Source organism: Ochlerotatus camptorhynchus, unplaced genomic scaffold (assembly GCF_037179485.1).
Source record: "Ochlerotatus camptorhynchus isolate MF236.1 unplaced genomic scaffold, CSIRO-AGI_Acam_v1.1 ptg000083l, whole genome shotgun sequence".
Classification (NCBI taxonomy): domain Eukaryota; kingdom Metazoa; phylum Arthropoda; class Insecta; order Diptera; family Culicidae; genus Ochlerotatus; species Ochlerotatus camptorhynchus.
In genome coordinates, this window is record NW_027040573.1 from 2155746 (window position 1) to 2183185 (window position 27440).

Below are 27440 nucleotides of genomic sequence, written 5' to 3' on the forward strand. Positions count from 1 at the left end.
CAGTCAGTTCACTCTGCGTGAAGTATTCGGTTGAAAATGGTTTCCAATCAAGTCAAGTTCTCGGGATATTTCTATCCTCCCCATGTGCCCTTGTTCGTGCCGAAGAACAACGGGCAAATCTTCTACGATGTGCCTCAGCATTTCCTGGTCGATCGGTACAGGCCCATAGGGGAAAGTTTGATGAACCGATTTGGTGCCAACGCCAGCGTGCGTATTCCAATCAAAGCCATTGAAACGCCAAACATCAACTTTGCCATGGCCATTCCTCGGCGAGGCGACTTTTCTCTGTTCAACCAAGCACATCGTGAAGTGGCCAGCCAGTTGATTCAGCTCTTCAATGATCAACCTGATGCGGATACGCTCTGCGCGGTGTGCGCCTATTCACGTGACCGATTGAATGCTCCACTTTTCCAGTATGCATTGTCGGTGGCACTGCAGCATCGACCGGATACTAGAGACGTAACGGTTCCATCATTTTTGCACACGTTTCCGGATAGGTTCGTTGATCCATCAATTTTTCCACGAATGCGAGAGGAAGGTCGAATCGTGAGTCAAGGAGAACGGGTAAGGAGATTTTTTTTTCGGTAACTTGAATTGGTAGACGGTGTACTAAACTGCATCAAATTATAGATGGCAATCGACATTCCGATGAGTTTTACTGCCCAGGAAAGTGAGCCAGAGCAAAGACTGGCCTACTTTCGCGAGGATATCGGTGTTAACCTACACCATTGGCATTGGCATTTGGTTTATCCAGCTGTAGGCCCCCGGGAAATTGTGGACAAGGATCGGCGAGGAGAACTGTTTTACTATTTTCATAGCCAAATGGTGGCTCGTTACCATGCTGAACGATTTTGCAATGGTCTAGGACGGGTAGTGCCTTATAACAAATTACGAGAACCTATCAAGGAGCCTTACTATCCAAAAATTTTGAGAAGCGCGAATAACAGAACTCATCCAGCAAGATACAAAGGAATGGTGCTGAGTGACGTTAATCGTTCAAATGATCAAGTGAATATTACAATAGCGGAAATGGAGACACAGCTGAACAGGATAATTCAGTCCATTAATAAAGGATTTGCCATAGGGGTAAGTAATAGCTTAATTATACAGCGGCAAATAAATAGCACATGTAACTTCAATTTCAAGACTAACGGCGAACGCATCCCACTGGATAATCCAAAAGGTATCAACGTGCTTGGAAACATTTTAGAAAGCTCTATACTGAGTCCGAATAAGGATTTCTATGGGGATGTGCACAACAATGGTCACATAATGCTTTCGTATATCCACGATCCAGACGGTACATATTTAGAAAGCTTCGGAGTAATGGGTGATGTAACAACGGCCATGCGGGATCCAATATTCTTCCGGTGGCATTTGTATGTCGATCAAATTCTTAGAAACCATAAGAATCGTTTTTCACCCTACACGTATCCAGATTTGGCTTATCAGGGCATAACACTTTTAAAGCTTGAAACAAGACTTCAACGGAAAGGTTCGCCTAACAACTTGTGGTTGACATTTTGGCAACGGACACAAATTGATCTTGGAACCGGTCTAGATTTTGGTCCCGAAGGAAATGTGTTTGCGACGTTTACCCATCTCCAGCATGCGCCATTTCTGTATCAACTGCAAGTCATCAACATCTACGACAGGTACGTAAGCACTTCAGTTGATCAATAACTGACTGTCCGATACAAAGTTATTCCTTCCAGGAAACTTCGCGGAACGGTTCGTATCTACCTAGCCCCCAAGTATGATGAAAAAGGACTCCAACTAACATTCGAAGAACAACGTCTATATGCCATAGAGCTAGACACATTCAGAATATCAAGTAATCATTAAAAATTTCACCAACTCGTGCTTAAAATATTTAAAATCACATTTATGATTTCAGTGAACCCTGGAATCAATAACATCATCCGAAGATCCGACCAATCCAGCGTAACCATTCCTTACGAGAGAACATTCCGCAACATATCGGAATCAAACGCTTCCGGTAGTGACCAATTCCGGTTCTGTAACTGTGGCTGGCCTGAACACATGATCATCCCGAAGGGATCGGTTGAAGGAGTTACGTACGATCTGTTTGCGATGATTTCCAACTACAGTGGTGACGCCGTAGACGTTGACTATGATGAGTAAGAACCTACCTTGCTAAAAAAAAAAACAAAGTATATGACAATTTATCCCAAACATTTCAGAACCAAAAATTGCGACGATTCGCATTCGTTCTGTGGACTTCGTGATCGTATCTACCCGGATGCGCGCAACATGGGATATCCATTCGATCGCCGTGCCTGCCCTGATGTTAAGCACTTTGTTGATTTTATAGCACCGTACCGGAACATGACTGTGACGACGGTGAAAATTAGATTCACAAACACGATTGTCGCAAGAACCTGAGGCAAAATGAAATCTAGGCAACGTAATGGAATATAATTTAGACTTATATCGAAGACATCAAATCAAGAAGACTGGCAACTTTGCCAGAATCCAAGCGACAGATACAATGACGTTGCGCTTGAGTGAAAGTGGAAGCAACGCATAGAAAAATTAGCAAATACACAAACCCTTCTTCTGAAGATGTAATCTTTGCTATCAAATTCGTTCGAAGCATTTACCTTTAAGCGGCAGATGACGCGATTGTACCCCTCTCATAGCGTTCGTATGACGGAAGAGTTGCCAGTCTTCTTGATTTGTTGTCTTCGCTTATATCCTAGTTTGGGTCTATCGCTAAAACTCAGATTTGAAGCAAGTTATGTCAATTTTTTCTACCCATTTAGGGTTTAAATGAATTACATAGACTCGTTGGCAAAGAAAATCTAGAGGCAAGCTACTTCAATCCTTGATTTTAACAATATGTCCAAAATAGGAGCATAACAGAAACATATGTGAGCATAAAGAAATTAAATAATCGGTTGAAATTCTATCTAATAAAAACAAACAAAACAATGAACAGGATTGTCCTACTTTTCATCACACTTTACTTTAATTCTGAACCGCCCGGATTCGAGGCAAACATGATCATTACGAGAATCTTTTCCGGTAGTTTAACAACCTTCCAGTGACTTTCGGGATGCTGGTTCGCCATAGCGCAAGTTTGTAGTTCACTCTTCTCCCCTATGCACTACTGTTTTTATATTAAGTCAGCAAATATGGTGCAAAGCACGCAGCGCTGAAAAGCTTTTAGTGCATGCTACGTCCACGGCTCGGTCCCGTAGGGATACAGGGCCGATCCTTGGCATCCACTAATTTGACGGCGGCGGTTGTGTAGTGGTAAGTGTGACTACTTTCTCTCCCCAGTGTGTCTGGGTTCAATCCCAGCCCAAGGTCGTTGTGAGGCGGAAACAAAGCCATTGGTCCTGGCTTTTTGATTGCAAATAATCTTGTAAGCAACTCGTTGTAAAATTCTATTTTTTCGGCACTCGTCGTAATTATCCAACTCGGTAAGTCTCGTTATTTAAGCTCGGAAAAGTAGACCGTTATGACAATTCAAAAGAGTGTCAAAAAGTAGCACTTTTCTGCACTGAGTGGCAAAAAATGTTTTTGTTTTAAACTGCTCTAGAGACAAGCTAAATTAATCTAGATCAAAATAATTTCCTTATTTTTTCATATAAGTTATCCATTTCGAATAAAAGCATGAAATCCACTGCTGTGAGAAGTCATCTCGATCAAACGTCTTGACGACTCCCAGACACAACTCTGTTTCCTTGACGTAGTTTTCGGATATATTGTTCCTAGATCCTCGATGACGTCATGGAAGCTATTTGGAGAGACTACATCATCGTCATTAGTACTGCTGCAGCGGCACTAGGTACTGCGATCCTGGGCCGAAGAAATAACTGGTTTGACAGCGAATGCAAACTGTTAGTAGAGGAGAAGAATGCAGCACGGGCGAGAATGCTGCAACACCGCACGAGATTGAATGTGGAGCGATACAGACAAGCCTGGAACAGACAAAGCTCGGTATTCTGAAGGAAGAAGCGTTAGCAGGAAGATCGAGATCGCGGTGCGATGGATAATCTGTACCGCGTAAACGACACACGGAAGTTCTACGAGTAGCTAAATAGTTCGCGTAAAGGCTACGTGCCGCAAGCCGATATGTGCAAGGACTTGGACGGTAACCTTTTCACGAACGAGTGTGAGGTGATTGAAAGGTGGAAGCACTATGACGAGCACCTCAACGGTGATGCAGCAAAAAACGAAGGTGGCACGGGAACAGACCTTGGAGCACGCGTAGAAGACGACAGGCTACCGGCCCCTGATCTTCAAGAAATTGAGGAGGAGATCGGTCGGCTGAAGAACAACAAAGCAACTGGTGTAGATCAACTACCAAGTGAGCTATTAAAATACAAGATTTGTGAGGAGGAGGTATTACCGGAGGAGTGGATGGAAAGTGTCGATTACCCAATATACAAAAAAGGCGACAAGTTGGATTGCTTGAACTACCGTGCGATCACACTGCTGAGCGCCGCCTACAAGGTACTCTCCCAAATTCTATGCCGCCGCCTGTCACCATTTGCAAGAGAGTTTGTGGGGCAATACCAGGCGGGATTCATGGGTGCCCGCGCTACCATGGATCGAATTTTCGCGATTCGGCAGGTTCTGCAGAAATGCCACGAATACAACGTGCCTACACATCATTTGTTCATCGATTTCAAATCCGCATACGACACAATCGATCGAGATCAGCTATGGCAGATTATGCACGAGTACGGATTTCCGAATAGACTGACGCGATTGGTCAAGGCGACGATGGATCGAGTGATGTGCGTTGTTCGAGTATCGGGGACACTCTCGAGTCCCTTTTAATCTCCAAGGGAGTTACGGTAAGGTGATGAACTTTCGTGTCTGCTATTCAACATCGCGTTAGAAGGTGTGATCAGAAGAGCAGGGATAGACACGAATGGCACGATCTTCAAGGAAGTCCATCAAGCTTCTTGGCTTCGCCGTTGACATTGAAATCATGGCACGGAACTTTGAGACGGTGGCGGAAACGTACATCAGACTGAAGGCTGAAGCTAGGCGGATTGGACTTGCCATCAACGCATCAAAGACAAAATACATGAAAGGAAGAGGTTCTAGGGAAGACAATGTTAGCCTCCCACCCCGAGTTCAGATTGATGGTGACGAAATCGAGGTGGTCGATGAGTTCGTGTATTTGGGCTCACTGGTGACCGCCGAAAATGATACCAGCAGAGAAATTTAAAGACGCATTATGGCAGGGAATCGTGCCATCGTCATAAAATCATCCGAATTCTCCGATTCGTGTTCCCGATGGAGATTTTGCGTCGGAATTCTATTTTTCCTTTTGCTGCGTAATGGTTATCACCAGAGTTGATAATAGAAGAATTACGCAGAGTGAAGCTTGCAACACTGATGTCCATCAATGGACATTTTTTTGGCAACCTTTGTTTTTGTTTACACCTCGGATGACTTCACCTGGGTTGTGAAAGTTTCCTCTAGTTTCGATAACAATACTTCCCACGCAACAGAGTCAGTTCGTCTACTATGCTCGATAGGTAGACGGTTTGACAGTTCGATAGGTAGATTTTGGTTTCAGTCTGCGTAACTCTTCTATTATCAACTCTGGTTATCACAAATTCCACAATATCGCACGAGGAAACAGAACAGAGGAAGGAGCACTCATTCTTAAAGTAGAAGCAACCGGTCAGCCCTCGTGTTTATTTCAGTTACTGTGGGGACGTAATTTGTGATTAGTCCCGGTCCCTTTCAATTTGTCTCATTATTTATGAACGGCCCTTGAATTTGAAATGGCGTTTCACATTCATCTACACTCAAAAAAGTAAAGGGTTGTGTCCTATAGACACGACCGCAATATGACGTAGAACCAGCTGCTCTATCAATTTTGCACCTTATATGCATTTAGGTTAACATCCGACGTCCCTCCTTTTTTACATATTTTGCACAAAAAATACATCCGAAGTCCCTCCTTTTTTACATATTCTGCACAATACATACATACTTTCTAAGCCCCGAAACTGACAGGATTTCCCGCCATTATTTATGAATGGGGCGGGGCAGAAAGTTTCTTTTGTGCAGAATATGTAAAAAATAGATGGACTTTGGATGATAATCTACTTGCATATATAGAGGTACCAGATATGTTTTACAGTCAGTTGTGTGTAATTCACAAACATAATATCATCGCATTGCGTTGAATTTTTTTTCAGAAGTTTGGAAGGGGGGGGGAATTAACGGAAAAAAGTTTGCCTATACACATTAAGGCCGTTCGCAATGCTGTTGTATTTTATAAGGACTGTTTCAATTTGAAACTAGAACAGAAACGCACCTCTCGCAATGCTGAATTGCTGTTTCATTATTCGAGCACTATTTTGCACCAGATTTGCAATTGCTCGACTATTCTGTTTTATTTCTGAGCGAGTTTGAAACACGAATGGAACTCTGTTTCAAATTACTTTGGATATGTTTAAAGATGTTTCGAAGAGCTTCACAAACAAAAAAAAAAGGAGAACTTCATAGAGAACAGTAAATTTGATGAAACTTGATGATTACAAACATCTTTTAGAACTGTGCGTGTTGCTGTTTTATTTTTGACAGTTTCAAATTATAGAATTGTCGAGTAGTTTGAAAAAATTTTGAAACTCAGCATTGCAAACGGCCTAATAATTGTGGTTTTGCTTAAAATTTATTTCCCGGAAAAAGTGATCGTCAAAGACCATGTACTTTCCGGGTTGTTGTTGTTAAGGAGGGGGAGGATGTTGTTAAGGAGGGAGGCGTACATACATAATTTCCCATTTTGTGGTCACGCCGTGATCCACCTTTTTATCCGCTGACTTGGTCCTGCTTACTGCAGGACCAAGTGCCACGCCATCCGAAGCGGTAATGAGTAGTGGCACGACAGCAGCGCTGTTTTATATCCTTTCAGGTTCAATCAGAATGATGTGCAACCAATTGGTATTTGTTTATGATGACTGGGTTTGGGGAAAACGTTTTGTTCATGAAAACAGTGATAAAATTAGCATTTGTGCATTTTTCAAAAGTTTTTTGATTAAAAATTGGAAAAGTATTTATTTTAGCAGATTTGTTAAGTTATATCCTATCGATTGGCGTATTTGGATTTTAATTTCATCTATAAATGACAAAGTTACAAGCGTTCAAAACCTAACACTACTTCACCACACATATTTTTTGATTTGCACCCCAGTATAGTCGACAAAGACGTAGTTCTAGGCCAAAATTTGTCACATTAATTTCACTGAAAAAAAACACGTAACCTTCAGATATTAAAAATTGTCTGTAAAGTACATGACGTTAATAAAATTTATTACAAATTGTATTAAAAGCAATGTAATACGCTGTGAAACTTAGATGAATATATATAAGTTTTAATTTCATGTAGGATTATTTCACTTAGATTCTATATGAATTTATAGCGTGAACATTTCTGAGTGGTGATGGCACAAACAAAACCTAACATGGTGTCCAAACGGTGCATTGCTGACGAAGTGTTGCTGCATTCACAAATACCATTGGATTTGTTGAATTTTCTTCTTCTTTTTTCTTTTTTCCTTTATTTAACGTCGGTTTCTGTTCCGCAATCTAGTGCCAATCACCGACGGACATCGATTGCCATCCATTGATGGCAAACGAATGTGCAGGAAGGCAGCTTCCACACCTGCGTAAGATATCGCACCCATTCAACACACATGGGCCGGGACCAACGGATTTACTTCCCTTCCGAAGGAAGACGTGACCAGAGATTAGAGATGAACTAGCCTAAGGCTAAAAATCTCTTTAATAAAGCTTTAAAAAAAAAAAAAAACGTGACCAGAGATTTTTATGCCTCAGAAAAATCCCACCGACCTCGGCTGGGATTGAACCCAGACCCATCGGGGTGTTAGAAAGCAGTCACTCTTACCACTACACCACCAGCGCCGGCTTGTTGAATTTTCTGATAGGTATGATGTTTTAATTTTGTCATGATACACCATTTATTTATGGTGATTTTAGAACGAGGAATGGACGGTCGAGGAATGATCTCACCCGAAAGATTTACAGAGAAAGTACAGCTGGCCGGAAGTTGTTGGAACACATAAGACATCCCTAATAAAATTGTTATTGTTATTTTGCTTAACGACGTGTTTGGGTATCATCCAAAACATTTGTGGAATAGTTCTTTTATTTGGGTTATCGTTTGTTTATGGTATTAGAAATATATTAACAGCTTTCTGTACAATACAATTTTTATTATCTCGAAAAATTATTTAAAAATACCTAACAATGGATGATGCTACGAAGAAACATACTAAAATTTAAGTGAAAACCTAATAAAATTTACTTCGAAAGTACCTATATAAAATCTATGTTGTTTTCTAGTGGATTGGGCAAAGATCTTTCCACTTTGAGTAATTTTCACTTAGATGCTACATGAAAATAAAGTGAAATTTATATCCAAATCCTATACTACCTATAAGAGTTGTATGTGGATTGAAATTAGAATTTTCAAACCAATCCACATATGAAAAACGTAAAATTTACGTTAAAAACTAGATGGAAAAAATCTATATATGTTTTCATGTAACATCAAAGTGCAAAATTTTCTGAGTGTAGTGCTGTCCGATTTTTCATTGAATAATTGATTAACGAACCGAAAATTAAAACATTTGCAATCGGTTATGTCCAGGGCTGGCAAATGTAATTTTCAATGAAAGATCGTAATTAGTAGTTCATTTAATGCTATTAAAGTTATTTTTACCGAGGAAATCACAGTAATATATTCACTCTACCGATTACATACGGTTGTTTGCCTAAATTCATCTAAATCAGTAAGAAACGTTGATGTCAAAACCGAATAAGAATTATTCTCATGAGTGCTTGATCATTGAAAAATGACAAGAAAACTAATGATAGGTAGTTACGTCTCGTGATAGTGAGAGGGCCTTTTTTTTTTTTAACTCTATTTGTTCCAAATTTAAAATAAATTACATTTTATTTTTAACCTAGGTGCTCCAGTTACTGCAGTAACGTACCAGCCTTAATTGTTATGATATATATCTAAATGTTTTTACATTGTTCATGTCTTGGCAATTAAGTATTTTAAACAGGTTTTTTAACCTGCATGTCAGTATAACAATTGATATCTTAAAACTAAAAACTAAAACTAAATCTTATCTAAGTATAAAGGGAATTAATCGTTGCAATTGAGGATTGCAACGATTTTTGCCTGAAATTATTAATTATTATGTTGGACATTTGTTCTAAAGTCTCAACATTCGAAATTCTATGTACCTCGTTAGTACTGTACCAAGGAGGCAACTTCAAAATCATTTTCAGAACTTTGTTCTGAATCCTTTGAAGTGCTTTTTTCCTGGTAGTGCAACAATAAGACCATATTGGCACAGCGTAAAGCATGGCCGGTCTAAAAACTTGTTTAAATATTAGAAGTTTATTCGTCAGGCAAAGTTTGGATTTCCTGTTTATAAGAGGATACAAACATTTAATATATTTGTTACATTTGGCTTGAATGCCCTCAATGTGATCTTTAAAAGTTAATTTTTGGTCAAGAACTAATCCAAGATATTTCACTTGGTTTGACCAGGAAATTGGAACTCCGTTCATAGTGACTATGTGACTACTACTAGGTTTCAAAAACGAAGCCCTAGGCTTATGTGGAAATATTATAAGTTGAGTTTTGGAAGCGTTGGGAGAAATCTTCCATTTTTGTAAATAAGAAGAGAAAACATCTAAACTTTTCTGCAGTCTGCTGCAAATAACACGAAGGCTTCTTCCTTTAGCGGAAATGCCTGTGTCATCAGCGAACAAAGATTTGTGGCAACCCTGAGGCAAATCAGGGAGGTCCGAAGTGAAAATGTTATACAATATTGGCCCAAGAATGCTACCCTGAGGAACTGCTGCTCTAACAGGTAGTCGATTAGATTTGGAATTTTGATAATTTACCTGCAGAGTTCTGGCAGTTAAATAATTTTGAACTAATTTCATAATATAAAGTGGAAAATTAAACTTTTTTCAATTTAGCAATCAAACCTTCATGCCAAACACTGTCGAATGCTTTTTCTATGTCTAGAAGAGCAACTCCAGTTGAGTGGCCTTCCGATTTGTTTGAACGAATTAAATTGGTAACTCTTAAGAGTTGATGAGTAGTTGAATGCCCATGGCGAAATCCAAACCGCTCATCCGCAAAAATTGAGTTCGTATTGATGTGAAGCATCATTCTATTCAAAATTATCTTTTCAAAAAGTTTACTTATTGAAGAAAGCAAACTTATTGGGCGGTAGCTAGAAGCTTCAGCTGGATTTTTATCCGGCTTCAAAATTGGAACAACTTTTGCATTTTTCCATTTATCAGGAAAGTATGCCAAATGGAAACATCTGTTAAATAATTTTACCAAGAAAGACAAGGTACTCTCTGGGAGTTTTTTGATGAGGATATAGAAAATTCCATGATCACCTGGAGCTTTCATATTTTGAAACTTTTTAGTTATAGACCTTACTTCGTCCAAATCAGTCCCCCAGGAATCATCAAAAATATTTTCCCGAGAGAAAATATTCAGAAAATCCCGAGCAACCTGATTCTCAATAGGACTAGTAAGACCCAAACTGAAATTATGGGAACTTTCGAATTGCTTAGCAAGTTTCTGAGCTTTTTCCAAATTTGTGATCAAAATTTTACCACCTTCTTTAAGCGCTGGAATAGGCTTTTGAGGTTTTTTCAAAATTTTTGTGAGTTTCCAAAAGGGTTTGGAACTCGGGTCTAACTTAGAAATATTATTTTCAAAAGTTTTGTTCCTCAGGGCAGAGAATCGCTTTTTAATTTGTTTTTGCAAATCCCGCCAGATAACCTTCATGGCAGGATCGCGTGTTCTTTGATATTGTCTCCTACGGACATTTTTAAGACGGATCAAGAGCTGAAGATCGTCGTCTATTATAATTGAATCGAATTTAACCTCGCATTTTGGTACTGAGGCTGCTCTTGCTTCAACTATAGAAGTAGTCAGAGATTCAAGAGCATAATTAATTTCATCTTTGGTTTGCAAAGGAATGTTTGGATCGAAGTTATATTCCATAAATGTTCGATATTGCTCCCAATCAGCTCTATGGTAATTGAAAGTAGAGCTGTTGGGATTACAAATTATTTCTTGGGATATTTCAAAAGTTACTGGAAGGTGATCAGAACCGAAGTCAGCATGGGTAACCAATTGGCTACAAAGTTGACATGAATCAGTTAAGACCAAATCAATAGTGGAGGGATTTATTGCAGAAGAAAAGCATGTTGGGCTGTTTGGATATTGAATAGTGTAATAACCTGCAGAACAATCATCAAACAGAATATTACCATTGGAATTGCTTTGAGCATTATTCCATGAGCGGTGTTTTGCATTAAAATCACCAATAATGAAGAATTTAGACCTATGACGGGTAAGTTTCTGGAGGTCACCCTTGAGAAAATTCTTTTTCTGGCCTACGCATTGGAATGGCAAATAGGCAGCTATAAACGTAAGTTGTCCAAATTTTGTTTCAACAGAAACTCCCAAAGTTTCAAAAACTTTGGTTTCAAATGAAGAAAGAATTTTATGTTTGATTCGTCTATGAATAATGATGGCAACGCCACCACAGGGTCCATCAAGACGATCATTTCTATAAATCAAGTAATTTGCGTCCTTCTTAACCTTATGGTCAGGTTTAAGGAACGTTTCAGTTATAACGGCAATATGCACGTTATAAACTCGCAAAAAGTTAAATAGCTCGTCTTCATCATCTTTAAGAGATCGAGCATTCCAATTTACAATATTTAATGCTTTAAAATCCATTACTGAATTTTAAAGTCATGACAATATTATTTGCAAATTTTACTCCAGTTTGAATAGCATCAAACATGGAGTTAGATTTAAGCATATCAGAAATCATGTCAATTAATGATTTCTGTAAAAATTCCATTTTAGGGGCAGTAATGCTTCCTAAGTCAAAATTGTCAAAATTTCCGTTAAATAGAATTACTTTGGTTAGTATTTTGATTTCTACCCGCTGCAATAGCAGCATAGGTAGCTCCATTAACTCGCTGAACATTGTTAGCAGCGAGGGGAGTAGGTACAGATGAAACATTTGAAGCAGGGGTGATATTTGTACCTACGGGTACGAATGTAGAATTTGTTCCTCGCTGACCGTTGTTAACAGCAGAGGAATTTGTACCTGGTCGGAAACGTGGAGCGCTTCCTACCTGTCGGTTAGAACGAGATTGTAGGATCGCTTTGCGAGTCTTACATTCCCAAAAATTGGATTTGTGGTTTTCACCACAATTTGAACATTTAAATTTCTTAGGATCTTCCTTCACAGGACAGTCGTCCTTTGCGTGAGAGGAATCACCACAATTCATGCATTTAGCTGGCATGTAGCAATTTTTAGTTCCGTGACCCCATCCCTGGCACTTACGGCACTGGGTGAGGTTTTGGAAATTTCCTCCAGTCTTCCTGAAGTGTTCCCACTTCACTCGGACATGGAGCATAAGGCTAGCTTTTTCTAAGGCCTTAAGGTTGTTTAGTTCACTAGACTTGAAGTGAACTAAATAAAAATCATTAGAAATCCCGTTGCGCGAATCGCCAGGACGGGATTTCATTTTCATTTTGATTACTTGGAGTGGCACAACTCCAAGTAATTTTGCCAGTTCATCTTTGATCTGATCCAGGGATTCACCACTGGGCAGTCCTTTCATGACAACCTTGAACACACGTTCAGTTTTGGTGTCGTAAGTAAAAAATGTGTGCTTCTTCTCAGATACTTGAGAAGACATTTAAATCCGTCCAAGGTTTCAGCCAATACACGGCATTCACCCTGACGTCCAATTTGTAGAGAAAACTTAACTTTTACGAAGTTCAAAAGTTCCATGCGAAGAGCATGGAAATCGGAAGTGGTTATCACAATAGGGGGAATCTTTTCCTTCTTGGCATTAAGCCGGGAAAGTTTACTAGAATTTTTCTTGGATGATGGATCATTCTCATCATCCGTGAGCAAATCAAATTGATTACTCAAATTAATTTCATCAGAAGGGGGGTCAAGAGTTTGCCCCTTTCTTTTGCGTTTAGGCGCCATGGCGGCAGTAAATTTTTATCCAGATCGACTTCCAAGCAGATTACTATAAGAATCTGAAGGATCGAAGAGGAATTTTCCAAATCGATATCCAAGAAGGATTACCTCGGGTAGGGTCCAAACAAGGATCGAAGAGGAATAAGAGTTGAACAAGGTAGAAAATTTTTACAGGTTGAGCACTGAAAAGTGCTGTTTAAATTTGTTGTAGCTTTAGGTAGTAGTAACACTTCCTTCAGCAAAAAGCAAATAGATCCGCACGGCAAAAGAGCACGATGCGGACTGTGAGAGGGCCTGTTTTCTCATTGTCACATGACGGCCGTGATATTTACCAGCTCTGGTAAATTAACATTAACTTCTCCAGTAATCAAAAAATGGGACATCTCTGATTTTGATGTGATTGTTTTGATAAAAAAGCACAAAGTTTCAACTCTACCAAGGGAACAGCATAACCACAAAATTACCTTGCATACAAGGGGTATTCATTGGATGAAAGCACATGAAAGGGACTGTGAAAGAGGACACTAAAATACAAAGTTTTTCTTCCGACTGTTTCATCTTAGTATTCTTCTTTGGTAGAAGTGTTGCTGCCGCAGATATTTTTCATATAAGCCTGGAAGAAATTTAACAGCATTTTACCTTCCGTAAACCACATTTGAAAGTAGGTACTTTATGGCTGTGGAAGCGCATATTGTTGATAAAACATTCGATATCACCGAAACCGTTTCACAAAACTTAAATTTTATTTTGATTTCGACATTTTCTGCTGCAAAACGAAAACGCGGGTGGATGAAAACTAATCGACTTGTCAATTCGATCGCCATATATATGTTATGTTATATGTTTTACATCGTGCGGAGAAAAATACACTGCAACTGAAAATTAATCCAGTGAAATTGTTATTTAATCTTGCTCTTAGCACATTATAAGATTAAATTTAAATTAAATCATTTTTTTATAGCGATGAATTTTTAAAATGCTTCCATTCAAAATTGATTGTTTTGCAGTGTGCTCATCATGTGTCGTCTTTCAAAAAATAAGACTCTTCACCTCTCGAGAAATTAGCGGCGCCGGTGGTGTAGTGGTAAGCGTGATTACCTCTCACCCCAGCAGGCCTGGGTTCAATACCAGTCGGCGCCGCCGGGATGTTATGAGGCATAACATCTCTGATCACGCCCTTCCTTCGGAAGGGATGATGGACCGATAGGTAGGGTATTGGAGCTGCCTCCCTGGCGTCGGTAGCATTGGTGCTCAGCACGGAAAATAAGATCGACGGAAAACAAGATCGACGGAAAACAAGTTCGACGGAAAACAAGATCGAAGGAAAACAAGATCGACGGAAAACAAGATCGACGGAAAACAATTCAAGGGAAAAAAAACCTCTCGAGAAACACCATTATCACTCGTCGCAAATGTTCCAAGATTGACACCACTTTAATACTTACACCACTCTTAATACCACGTAACTCGCCGACTATCATATACTTTACTTAGGGCCATTTATCGTAGTCTGTTAATTTTCTGCTAATTACCTTTTCGTTATGTAAGGTTAATATAAGGCTTCGAAACTTTATATTATGTAGTCGTTAATCAGCCTTATAAAACAAGGGAAATTAGATTGGGTTACTTGGGTAGCGAACGACACTTCCACTGCTCATTGGACAATTGCGATGATATCGATGGCATCCACAATGCCAAAGAGCCTCCAATGTTGAATAGTAAGTTCAAAAGGAATCCGGCTGATCCAACCCGTCTATTGTGCCCCATACACACTGCAACCAGGTTGATAATCCTCACTACCAGATTCAACGACAGACATTAATCTGAGAACCACTGTTGGGCCGCGGCCAGAGTAGACGTGAAACGCGACGCGATGCGACCAATTCAAAAGAATCTTATCATTTATTATTATTTCTTGCGTGAGTCGCGTCGCGTGTCGCGTCTACTCTGGCCGCGGCCTTATTCTCAGGCAATGTGACCTACATTGCTCAGAACGGTAGTGTAATTTGCATCTTGTAAATTGTATTGCAAGAATCAAACAAACCACATTGTAACATGCATTATTCTTATCAACATCCGCTTGTGGCGTAGCGTTTAGAACGTTGCAGAATTGCACGTGACATTTGACCTATAAATACTTTCAGCGGAATGTTCTTCACTCAGTCGATCATTATTAACGATGGCATCCAGTACCACAAAATTCCTTGGACTCCTACAGCGTCCGTACGAGCCCATGTTCCTGCCAAAATCCAACGGGCAGGTCTACTTCGATCTTCCCGAAAGTTACCTGACCGATCGTTATCGCACAATAGGGCAATCGCTACAGAGTCGCTTTGGTACCAATGTCTCAACAAGGATTCCGCTGCAAAACATCACTCCTCCCGATCTAAGCTTTGCTCAGTCGGTTCCACGTCGAGGAGGATTTTCCGTTTTCAACCAGCGTGACCGCCGAGCTGCTGGACAGTTGATAGAACTATTTCTGAACCAGAGCAACCCTGACATGCTATTCGCAGTGGCTGCTTATTGCAGAGATCGATTGAATGGACCACTTTTCCAGTACTCACTATCGGTAGCCTTGCAGCATCGTCCGGATACAGCCAATGTTCCGGTGCCGAGTTTTCTGGAGCTGTTTCCCGACAGGTTTATCGAAGCGTCTACATTTCCACAGTTGCAGGAAGAAGGAAGGATCGTCAATCAAGGAGATAGGGTAAGTTCAATCATTGGTCGAGTGCAAGTAATAGTATATAGGTCTTATAAGCAAAAAAAATGATTTTGAGAAAATGGCCAATGATGCATTTTCTATGTGATTGATAAGAAAATCCAACTAATGGTATTAAAACCAGCATCTATGAAGACACTATCATTCTACATGATTACATGATTACTTAAAGCTCATAGGTAAATAAACTCATGAATGAGATTTGAGTTTTTGAGTTTTTCCGAACACTGGTTCGCTGAATCCGAAACAGGTGTTAGGATCAAACTATAAAATTGTATAGTAGATATGCTAAAATACATAGCTGCGTCAACAAAGATTAAAAATCACAGTTGCACCTAAATAGACGCATAGAGGCAATTTCTTTATAAATCGTTGGAAATTTGACGAAAATTCTCTAATTCTTTTATATTGAGAACATTTCTTTGGAAATAATTGTAATTGTAATTGTTCAGTGTATAGGTTGTGCCAATCGCTAAGTTGGCTTATCTAGGGTATTACCCCCTATTCTTTACACACCTAATGTCCTTCCCGTTGCACTCGTCAGCTCGTGCAATACTCTAGACACACATGGGTGGTCGTATCCGGGTCCTCCCCTGGGTAGGCTCGTGTCCGTCCAGGTTCTGGTACGTTCACTTATATCTATGCATGGTAATTATACTTTACAGCTCACCTTTTGATTATAATATCGATAATGCTGAAAGTATATAAATGTTAGTGAGCATTATTAGGTGTGTGCTGCAATGGTAATTATAGGTAATTCTAAAATAGGTAAATCATGCAAGCACACACCTTTTACAATTCTTATCCTACGCACCAGTTCCGTCCAGTATAAATTGGCTGTCTCCAACCGGCGTGATCCTTTCGGACTGCTTACTCTCTTCTTTTCTTGTTCACACTTTCTCGCTCTTTTTTCCTTTCTATTGAACATCTGGCCGTGTTCCCTCCCAGGTTCTTTCAGGATGTTCCAAGGAAAAATTCCTGAATTTGAGAAAAGTAAAGATTGGTACTTCTCCGAGACTGAATAAAATTTTCATCAATTTCCTGATTTTCCGGCAGATTTTTTATGTTTTCCACAGGAAACCATGAGAAAAATTTTACTCATCGCTGAGTTCCTGCACTTTTGGCGATTATGAGTGAACTAAACTCAAATTTGGGAAGATCTCATTCACCGTGTGGATGAAAAAGTGAACCCATATGTGGTAACCTCTTGCGAGCGCAATTCAAAAGATATTAATAACAAACTAATCTAGAACTGGGCTCAAACATATAACATTTTCTAAGACTGGTCATGATTAATATAGGATGAATAATGAGAATTGTATGAAGAAAACACGATCCCAAAAGAAAGCTCCCTAGCAATAAAACTATTACTCTGTGCTAATCTGAGTTGATTCAAAATGGGAATCCACAAACAACACAGTCAGAAACTATACCCGATCTCAAAAAACTGTACCGAAATCAGAAATCAGAACAGCTAAACTACTCGGTAAGATTTTGCCATTTCTATTTAATTGTATTAAGCTAGTTTATATCGAGCTCTTTTCAATAATTGCAACATGTGAATAATGCAAAACAAGTTTAAAATTGTGCTAGAGCCAAATTAGTTTTGAAAGGAAGGTCAAACTACCACTGAAGTTCAGCCGCTCTTAACCCTTCAAGTATGAACATTATGCTTTCCCTAAGCGGTCCCTCAGCGCTCTGCCTCTGTTAACCCAAAACCCTAAAACTGATTCAAAGATTATAATATAGAGAGTACAATGTATAAAATAAAATGTCCACCTGCACTGTATTGTCCATTCAGAAATCATTAGATCCTAACCCACTTACTTGGCCAGACTTCAGCATCAACCGGTGGGCAGTGCACTCTACACTTCAAGTTCCCTTTGTTTCACATTCATCTCAAATTTCATACTTTACCCATTGAGTGTTGATTAATTACAATACAAATTGTGACCGAGCGCGGACTATTAGATAATCTAGGTCCTATTTAGGATTATAACTGAAAAATCCAAATCTGGCCAACGTCCACCAAAAAAAATTCTTTGGTAATATTCTAAATAATTTGAATTTTATGAAACTTAGTTCCGTCTTAGCTAATAACAACATTCAATCACAGAGAACAGACATTGAGGCTCGAACAAAATTTCTCTAAAAACTTGTGTAAAGATTTCTATTTGACTTAGGCGCCACTAACGGCGACTTCCCCACTTAAAAACCCTCTTTGAAAACATGATGGCGCTGGCGTTGCAAAACTTACACTAGACACTAAGTGCTGGTAGCGCCAACTGGCAATTTTCAACAGATAATTTATCAATACTAGCGCCCAATTGGTCGAAAGTGATAAATTTATAGAGGAAATCAGGAGATGCTAGCGGTACGTAACGGCGACGTTTCCACTTAACTTTACACAAGTTTCTGATCGAACTTTTACGTCTGTTTTCTGTGATTCAATGCAGCCCTATAATCGTTTGTTTGAATGATGATATTGTAAGCTATTTAACGCCAGTGAAATAAAATTCAAACCGATTTCGATTTGACAGTCTTGTATTATTTACAGAAGTTCGGTAAACGTTTCTGTAATTTGCAGTTTGTTCGACATTTTTTTTTTACCGAATTCGGCGTTTGCTTTGTTTTACAGTTCTTACTGTACTATTGTTTACTGAGTTCGTCAATATAATAACCAGATTACCGTCACTTCGGTAAAATATTACCGAATGTTGGTAAAATTATATTTGTTTACCGAAAAATCTGTTAAATTCTTCATTTACCGATCGTTTTCGATAAAAAATTACCGAACGAGGAAAATGTCGCTGAGTGTGCATGTTCACTCTCCGTACATTTCGTCGATCTGTTGACGATAATACATTCCAAGAGTTTTCCAAAATAAACCAACTATGAAAAAAGAGTTTTCCGAGTGTATCCAGCAGGCATATAGGCCTACACGATGCTGGATCTCCTGGCGGTTTTCCTGGCTTCGACAGCAACACTAAAGGCCGGCGCACAATAGATGCGTTTTCGGGTTTTTTGACAGATAATGCATGGGCTAACTGTCAAAAAACCTGAAAACGTATCTATTGTGCGCCGGCCTTAACTTCTGTATCTTCCATCTGTCTGGGGAGTAACCCTCATCCAGGCAATTCTGCAGCATGACTGAACATTACCGTGAACGCCTGGATCGCCACTATCAACGCCACGTTGGGGATTCCATCCGAACCTTTTTTTTTACTTTAAATGATCTATATTTCTTGAATTTGTGTGGTTTACACTCGGGTTTACATGTATAACTTATCAAGTGACACAGATGCGGTTTTTTTAACTTTAGTTCCTTTGAAATTTCAATTATTATTAATTACAGTTCCTAGTCCTATCAGGCCTGTTTTAAGAATGACCACCTTGGTGGGATTGGTTTGTGTTCCATCCGAACCGGGAGCATTCTTCACCTTCAATCCTTTCGCAACTAAAACTTCGGCGTTGTCTCCCTCTCCCTCACCCTCACCGTACGATGTAGGGGGCCAGGTCTTTGGATCGTGCTCTGGAAAGAGTCCCTTAATGATGACATTTCAGCATTCCTTAAAAGTACCCAGGGCCACACTGACCACATCAGGTCATGCTACGGTATCCCCGGAAAAGAGGCCAGTTTTTTACTATGATCAAAATCCATCATGTCGTGAGTTCACCATGTTATATCTTCATTTTATTTCAGTAACCTTATCTTGCAGCAGATCGTCTGGACAGCAATTTCAACATTTATAAAAAAAAATCTTCATTTGCCAGCAACACTGACTGGGTGTATCCTATGACTTACCTTCACTACTAACATAATTCCTAAATTCCCGAGACATTTATGAGGGGTCGTAGAGTTCTCTGCATCTCTCTTAGTAAATGTTGGACTAACATACCTTTCCTATCCCTACCAGTTGTAAGGACGTGGCTAGGACAATCCTTAACTGTTGGAGCGGGATATGTCTTTATATGGGAGAGAGTAATTGTTTCCTACTTACTATCTGTTCAGTAATAGATATCCGTCTTGCTCTTAATAGTTTTGAATTCGTACTACCTACGATATTGTGCAACTTGTTCGATGCTAATGCTAATGCTAATGACCAAAATCCATCATGCCATACCATCACATGCAAATTCAAAAACCAGTTCATTGAGGGTCGTTTGGAATGCCCAGGTTCACACTGGCCACACACTTAGAAATAACTACTTTTACACGAGACGTAATCTATATTGGACGTAAATCATGGAATGTAAATAAACATTTCATGTAAAATTAAGTGTTTTCAAACCAAAACATAAGCAACTCGACGAAGAGAACGTTTGATTGAATTGATTTGCTCGTTTTTTCAACTGATTTTTATGTCAAAATGGGCCGCTTACATGTGTAACATCAGGGAACCGAAATATACATTACTTTTGCGTAGTGTGCACATCCGCCCATGTTCCGTTTTTGACTCAAAATCCATCATGCGATACCTTAAATCACATGAGAATTCATCACCTCACATCATATGAGCACTTCTGTCGACATTATATTAGTAAGAAGAGTCAGATCTCACAACCTCAAAAATTACAAAATATTGAAGGGGCAACAAAAATTTAATCCTATTAAAAATCAGCGAATCCAAACACATAAAGCAACCAACGATACAGACAAAACGGTTGCTACGACTACCATGACAAACTCGCTCTGTAACATAGCTCGATCGGAGTTGTAGAAGGATAATGATTTATTGCTTGCCTGCTTTGTTGCAATATACACGGATGAGGACATAGCTTGATATGAATCGAGAAAAGACATAACAAAAAAATTTCCATTAACACACGTGTATCATGTTCGGCTTTACTTCGTGAAGCAGCTTGCCAATAATTTGCTCGTTTCCTTCTACCGCCCCGAGTAAGTTGTGTCGCACGGGCTGCTTGTCATGAAAAAGAAGGAAGAAGATTATTTCATTATTGCTTTGCACTTCTGACATAGCGTTATTATTCGGTTCGTTGATCGCTTGTCATTTTGTCATTCGGAGATATTTTTTATTCCTTGAAAATCGTATTTCGCTCTGCACTTTATCCTAATTTTTTTTATTTATTATTAATTTATTGAGTTATCATTATCTTAGTTGTTTATAGGGAAACTACAGGCAAGCCGAAACTGTGGGTAAGCTCGGCATCACTTCTTGCTAGAAAGCAGTTTTAGTTGAACTAAATAAACATGGGTCATTCTTTTCTTCATTATTTTGAACATTTATAGACACATTGCGTTCACAATAGAGGTGGGCAAAACAGCTCATCTAGCTGAGTGGATCAAACCCATCCAGCTCACTAAAGGGAGTTGATTCTTTTGAACATCTCTTCAGCTCACATTGAAATTATAGAAATTATGACACAAATTCAAAATCGGAAAATTAATTTGTGGTTTAAGTGCATAAAACTGCATAAAATCGTAAAAGTAGTCTAAACCAATAAATCCGTACCTTATAATATGGCACTGTGGAAAACGCCAATAACGCAACAACTGATCAACCATCGCGTAAACCAAAATGCGCGCAAAATGTGCCAACAACAAATCAGTAAAAACAAAAAAATGTATGCGAGAGAGCTACACCTATGTCACACGCGATGATATGATTCACATCGTGGCCCACGATGTTAAGCGCCCATTACACATATCAATATCTTGACATTAAATTGACATACTGACAATAATATTGAAAAGGTGATATTGAAGACGATAATTGATGGCAAGTATTGACGAAAAGCTGATTTTAATTTCATTTTGTCAATCCTCAGAATGTATTGACAAAAAACCGTAAATTTCGCCATCAATATCATCAATATACGAATATTGACAACATTAATGGCAACACGTTAGAAGCCTTTTTACTTCAATGTATTAAAGTCAATATTACATGTCTCAATTCCCGCACACAAGAAACATGGATCAGCGAACGAAAGTGTGTATAGAGTTAACGTTTGCATTCGGGTCCAAACAGAAACGATTGCTGGACCTGTTTGTATAGAAAATACTAGCTACACACTGAATTCGAATCACCGAAGGCGGTAAATTTTGCCAAACAAAAAAAATCAACAAATTTGATTTGTATCTTTAAAAGGGGTTTACCAGGTCTGTACATTTTCGGAAAAAAAACTCCAAAGTTTAAAATTTTCCACTGATTTGTAAACTTTTACCGAACAGTTCCGTAGTTTAAAAACTACCAAACAGCGGAGTCCTTTTTTTTTTTTAATTATTTATTTAAGAGATTTTTAGCCTTAGGCTAGTTCATCTCTAGAGCGGAGTCCTGATTTAGTAGATATATATAGAAACCAATTTTCACCCAACTTATACTTGCACATTTTAAATTAATTTCCAGGATTTTTAGAATAAATAGTGTTATATAATGATCTAGTCCAAGTCTATTCTTAAGTTCTCATATAAATTTAAAGGAATGTTGTTTGATGAATGAACTAGGTGATTAATTATAGCATCCAATTTTATTTTTGATATCACTGAACTCTCCTGTTTCGTTAGAAGAATAACGTTTACCTAATGTTGCCCATACATATAATGCTTAGTTTTATCTTAATGATACACTATATTTATCATGATGAAAATCCTCTTATACTTTCTGAAAAATTACTATTGATGATTATTAAAGTAAACTAATGATCAGAAGACTTGCAAGAAAGTTAATGTAATGTGTCATACAAACTGTATTAATGGCCACACATATAGTTTATTAATTAAAATAGGAAGTACCGTGAACGTGAATTATTTTGCGACTTGTCATTCAAATACCAAATGTTGAAACTGTTTGACAGGACACAGAAAATGCACAGAACAACAGATCACATGACATGTACTTCCAAATGTTTCAAATTTAATAAAAATCGATTGTCGAGTGCGTTTTGTTAAACATTCATAAATGAAAATCATACATATAATAATTAATTTACGTTACGTGTAGGTATGTGAAACGCTGATAATATTTATGTTATTTTGAAGTAAAAAAGTAACATGGATATGCTTGTGATTTTGTAGAAAATGTACATCCATATAAACGAAGCCTGGATGATTGTTGACTATAAAAAAATACATTTTTTATTTAGTTTGAAATCGATTTTATATCACACATGAAGATTTAAACAAATGGCAACACTGCATGCCTCGCTACATGGGCAAAGGTGCATTGTGAGTCAGTCGATCTAAATGACGTACGTTCTCCCTCCCCTTGGGTAGGGGAAGAATATTGACAAAGTGCAATGAAAATCAGTTTTTCAACAATACTCGTCATCAATCCATCGTCATCAATATTACCTTTTCAATAATATTGTCAGTGTGTCAATTTACTGTCAATATATTGACCCGTGTAAAGAGTGCTTTAGTGTGTTGTCATTAATGTTGTCAATATGTATGTATTGATAATATTGTAAGAAAAATTGACAATACGATGTTTGTCAATATATTGACATGTGTAATGGGCGCTTTACACTTTTTCTCAAGCTATGTAATCCAGTCTACATACAGATTTTATTTCTGATGTTAATTCTCCAGCAGAATTTCTCTCACAATTATCGGCTTCAGCAACAGCTCATCAGCTCAGATTCGGATCCGGAACTGAATCGTGAAGAATCGAGAGAGAAAAAAAGATCCGAAGAGCTGGACGGGTCCGAGAGTTGTCAACAGCTCCCAGTGAATTATTCGAGTAGATGATTCGGATCCCAAGCTGAGCTGATAAGCTGGAGAGCTGCATTTCGCTTTTCAGTTATTTGTTTTGTGCGGATCTTCCGCTCCCCCAGAGAATTATGGGAGGAACATCAGCAATAAGAGCTGGGTACATGAATAAATTGGATAATACCAGTAAAAAATTAACATCGCGTAGCACATGTGCATACTCTGTCTCTCTCTCCCAAACAGCCGCTTGGAAGTTTGCTTTTACCATTGGTGCTGTCGATCAGTAGGCACATGGTGTCTTACGCTTGCGTCTTGGTTTACGCGGCGACTATTCAATGCGTAAGTGGAGTAATGAGTCCTTTTTTGAAAAGTTCCGCTATGAATGATGGATTGAATGGTTTAGACTTGTGATATCAGTGAGCTGATGAGCTGCGGTTCCTAAAAAATGAAACGCGGGTCATCAGCTCACGTGAGAGAATCGGGTCTATAGAACAGCTCGGGAGCGGATCGTCCATCTCTAGTCCACAATGAACTGTCAAATGCCAAAAAAAAAATAAACAAAACATACCCAAGCATCATTCGTGCGGTTTGTGTGCAGCTGGATGTTATTTTTCCATGCAAATTTTAAGGTTTTGACAGCACTAAAACATTACAATCCTGTTGTTTTGCATACACATTCCCATCTTAACTCGTTGTCTTCATCTTTGAGCGATTATAGATAATTTTGATCAATAATATGTTGCTAATTAATTTTTTTGAAAAATTATGCTCTGCTGTAGTAAGACCATCGCTCGTTGAGTGAGATAAGAACGACACCCTATTTCGAGTACCTTAGAAGTTTAGTATTTTAAACAGGTTTTATATACCTGTGTAGTTGAGGTAACCTAATATCTCTGAATCATCACTGGAACGGTAGTAACACTTTTCGGAGAATAGTTCCATGGCGTGTAGAATTTTAATATTATTTACATTAGATTGTCAGTGTTCACTCGGCTGTCGACAGATGCAGACCACTCTCAATGTGTGTCACGCGATCGTCTGTTTACTCGGCAGCAGCCATTGTGTGGTCCTCCTCATTGTTCTTCATCAGCAGTGCTTTCAGTCGATACGTCGTCGACTTTGGAAAGCAACCGTTTCGTGATGAATGTGTCAGTGCTGACCACGATTTGCGTCCATTGCTGCAATGGAAGCGCTCTGACCCCCGTTGGCGAATCTGCCATACAATGAAACCACTGGAAGCAGCTTCCGTTCTGGTGGAGGAGGCTTATTGGAGAGCGGAAGATAAAATGTTTATTGTGTTGTACTTTTTGACTATAGTTTTAAGATGTATTGTATAGTTGTTTAGTATAGTAACAAGAATCATCGACTCTGTAAAGTTAATTCGGTTGAGCCTCATCAAATAAATTAATAAACAAAAAAAATACATTAGACTGTTATGCGAATAGCGGCAGATTAGGACTATAGACATCATGTATCCACAGATGGCGGTCGATATCCCGGTGAATAATACCGCATCGGATCGTGAACCGGAACAAAAACTAGCGTACTGGCGGGAGGATGTCGGTGTCAACCTTCATCACTGGCACTGGCATTTGATATATCCCGGCGAGGGGCCTGACAGAGTAGTTCGAAAAGATCGTCGTGGCGAACTGTTCTATTACATGCACCAACAAATTCAAGGCCGATACAACATTGAACGATTCTGCAATGGCTTACCAAGGGTGCAGTCCTTGGCGCACTTCCGAGATCCAATTCCGGAAGGATATTACCCGAAAATCACCCAAAGTTCGAACAATCGTACTTATCCGGGTCGCAGTCGTAATCTACAATTGAACGTAAGTGTAACTGAGATTGAGGTTGTTCTTTAGAGGCTAATCATAATCTTTTGGAAGGATCTAAACCGTGTGGAAGACCAGGTAGTTGTAACAATTGCCGAGATGGAACTATGGACTGGTAGAATATTCGAAGCAATTGACTCCGGGTTCGCAATGTCTGTAAGTAGCCAGCGTTAAGTGTAGCAATTATAATCTTCAATCATTATTGCTTAAATTATGCAGGCTAACGGTCAAAGGATTCCTCTTGACAATAAACAAGGAATCGATGTTCTTGGGAATATTGTTGAACAGTCAGCACTTTCCCCGAATGTGAACTTCTACGGTAGATTACATATCGAAGGACATAACATGCTTGCCTACATACACGATCCAAACAATTCGTTTCTGGAAGGTTTCGGCGTAGTCGGTGACAACACAACTTCTATGCGAGATCCAGTCTTTTTTCGCTGGCACCAACATGTGGATGACATCTTTGAGCGACATAAGCGCAGATTTAAACCATATGGCAAAGACGAGGTAGCAAGGGTATAACTATTATGGAAGAATCAAAACTGAAGTGATTATTTTTGCTAGCTTTCCAATTCAAACATTGAGATCAACTCTATTGATATAACGCTGAATCGTCCCGGAGCAAAGAACAATGTTCTTCTGACCTTCTGGCAAAGATCTCAAGTGGATCTCGGAATCGGACTTGATTTTGGACCCGATGGAACTGCATTTGTTACCTTCACCCACATTCAGCATGCTCCCTTCAGCTATCAAATCAAAATCAATAACAGTGGCAGAACCCCCAAGCGTGGCACAGTTCGCATCTTTATAGGACCCATAACCGATCAAAGTGGCAGGAATATCCCATTCCACGATAAACGCCGTTGGATGATTGAACTAGATAAATTTAGCGTTAATTGTGAGTATTTGATTCGCCCATCTAGCTCATCTCTAACACCTAGCGGTTTTGAAATTTCAGTGAACCCAGGAAATAATAACATCGTACGCCGTTCGGAACAATCAAACCTTACCATTCCGTACGAACGAACGTTCCGTAACGTTGTGGCATCCACTCAACCGAATAGCGATCAGTTCAGATTCTGCAACTGCGGGTGGCCTTCGCACATGTTAATTCCGAAAGGAACTCCCCAGGGAACTCAGTTTGATATGTTTGTCATGGTTTCCAACTACAATGACGACGCTATAAACCAGCAATTTGACGAGTAAGTATAGCCACTATTTTTATTAGTGTTGGGTAGGTTCACGCTTGTACTTCGGCAAAACATTTTTTTTTCGTCAGGGGATGATGTCCTTGAGTTTTGGACTGCCGTCATTTACCCCCCTTGAAACCCTCGTAAATTGCATCCGTAAGTGATACGTTGCGGAAAATGATAGTTAGACAAAAGATATATAGTCCCGCTTAAGTTGTAAATACCTAATACAGTATGATTCACTTTTCATTTCACATTTTCAGAACCATACCATGCGACGATGCTCACATGTTCTGTGGCCTACGTGACCGACTCTATCCCGATGCGCGCAGCATGGGTTTTCCGTTTGATCGTGTAACGCCTCCATCCGTATCCAGTCTGAACGATTTTGTTAAACCTTACAAGAATATGGCCCTCAATCAAGTTCAGATACGTTTCACCAATACCGTCATTGCCAGATCCTGAGTTGAAACTTCGCTCCATTACAAAATTATATGGTTTAATATACCGCAAAGTGCCATAATTTTGCGCAGCGCTTGCAGAATTCCGTGCATTAAGGCAAAATTTTGCAGTATATTGCTATTTTATTTGAATTTATTAGGCCATAGCTTCGCAAAATTATGGTACTTTACGGTGCCTACTTTTAAAACGAATCGAAAACGCAAATATATCTTCTTGTTGCAATCAATGTCCATGAATCGCATAGAGACAAACAGTAACTAATGCTCGAAGAACCGAATAAATTACTGACTGAAAATATAATATAGGGGAAATGGTTCTAATATTGGCCTATAGATCTAAGAGTGGGCCCATTGCTAAAAATCTGCTATTTATCAATTTTATCCAGATGAACCGTCATTGGGACGGTACTAATGGATATTTTTGGTCGCTATTGAAAATTTAGTTGATAACTGAATTTATGTATGTGCC

General features: G+C 39.1%; 1 protein-coding gene across 1 annotated transcript; it reads left to right on the top strand.

Annotated features, from left to right (window-relative positions):
• On the top strand, nucleotides 1–27230 carry LOC135698172 (uncharacterized). The gene is made up of 13 exons (XM_065218064.1): nucleotides 1–564; nucleotides 631–1086; nucleotides 1147–1655; nucleotides 1716–1834; nucleotides 1898–2141; nucleotides 2205–2398; nucleotides 15230–15792; nucleotides 24958–25311; nucleotides 25369–25470; nucleotides 25534–25827; nucleotides 25885–26218; nucleotides 26279–26522; nucleotides 26774–27230. The coding sequence occupies exons 1-13, from the start codon at nucleotides 37–39 to the stop codon at nucleotides 26973–26975; spliced, it is 4143 nt and encodes a 1380-aa protein (XP_065074136.1). The 5' UTR covers nucleotides 1–36; the 3' UTR covers nucleotides 26976–27230.
• Nucleotides 27231–27440: the final 210 nt, after the last annotated feature.

Coding starts and splice junctions, on each gene's coding strand:
- LOC135698172 (XM_065218064.1), top strand. CDS start 37: ATGGTTTCCAATCAAGTCAAGTTCTCGGGATATTTCTATCCTCCCCAT. Junction 15,793..24,957: donor TCGTCAATCAAGGAGATAGG/GTAAGTTCAATC, acceptor ATGTATCCACAG/ATGGCGGTCGATATCCCGGT. Junction 25,471..25,533: donor ACTCCGGGTTCGCAATGTCT/GTAAGTAGCCAG, acceptor TAAATTATGCAG/GCTAACGGTCAAAGGATTCC.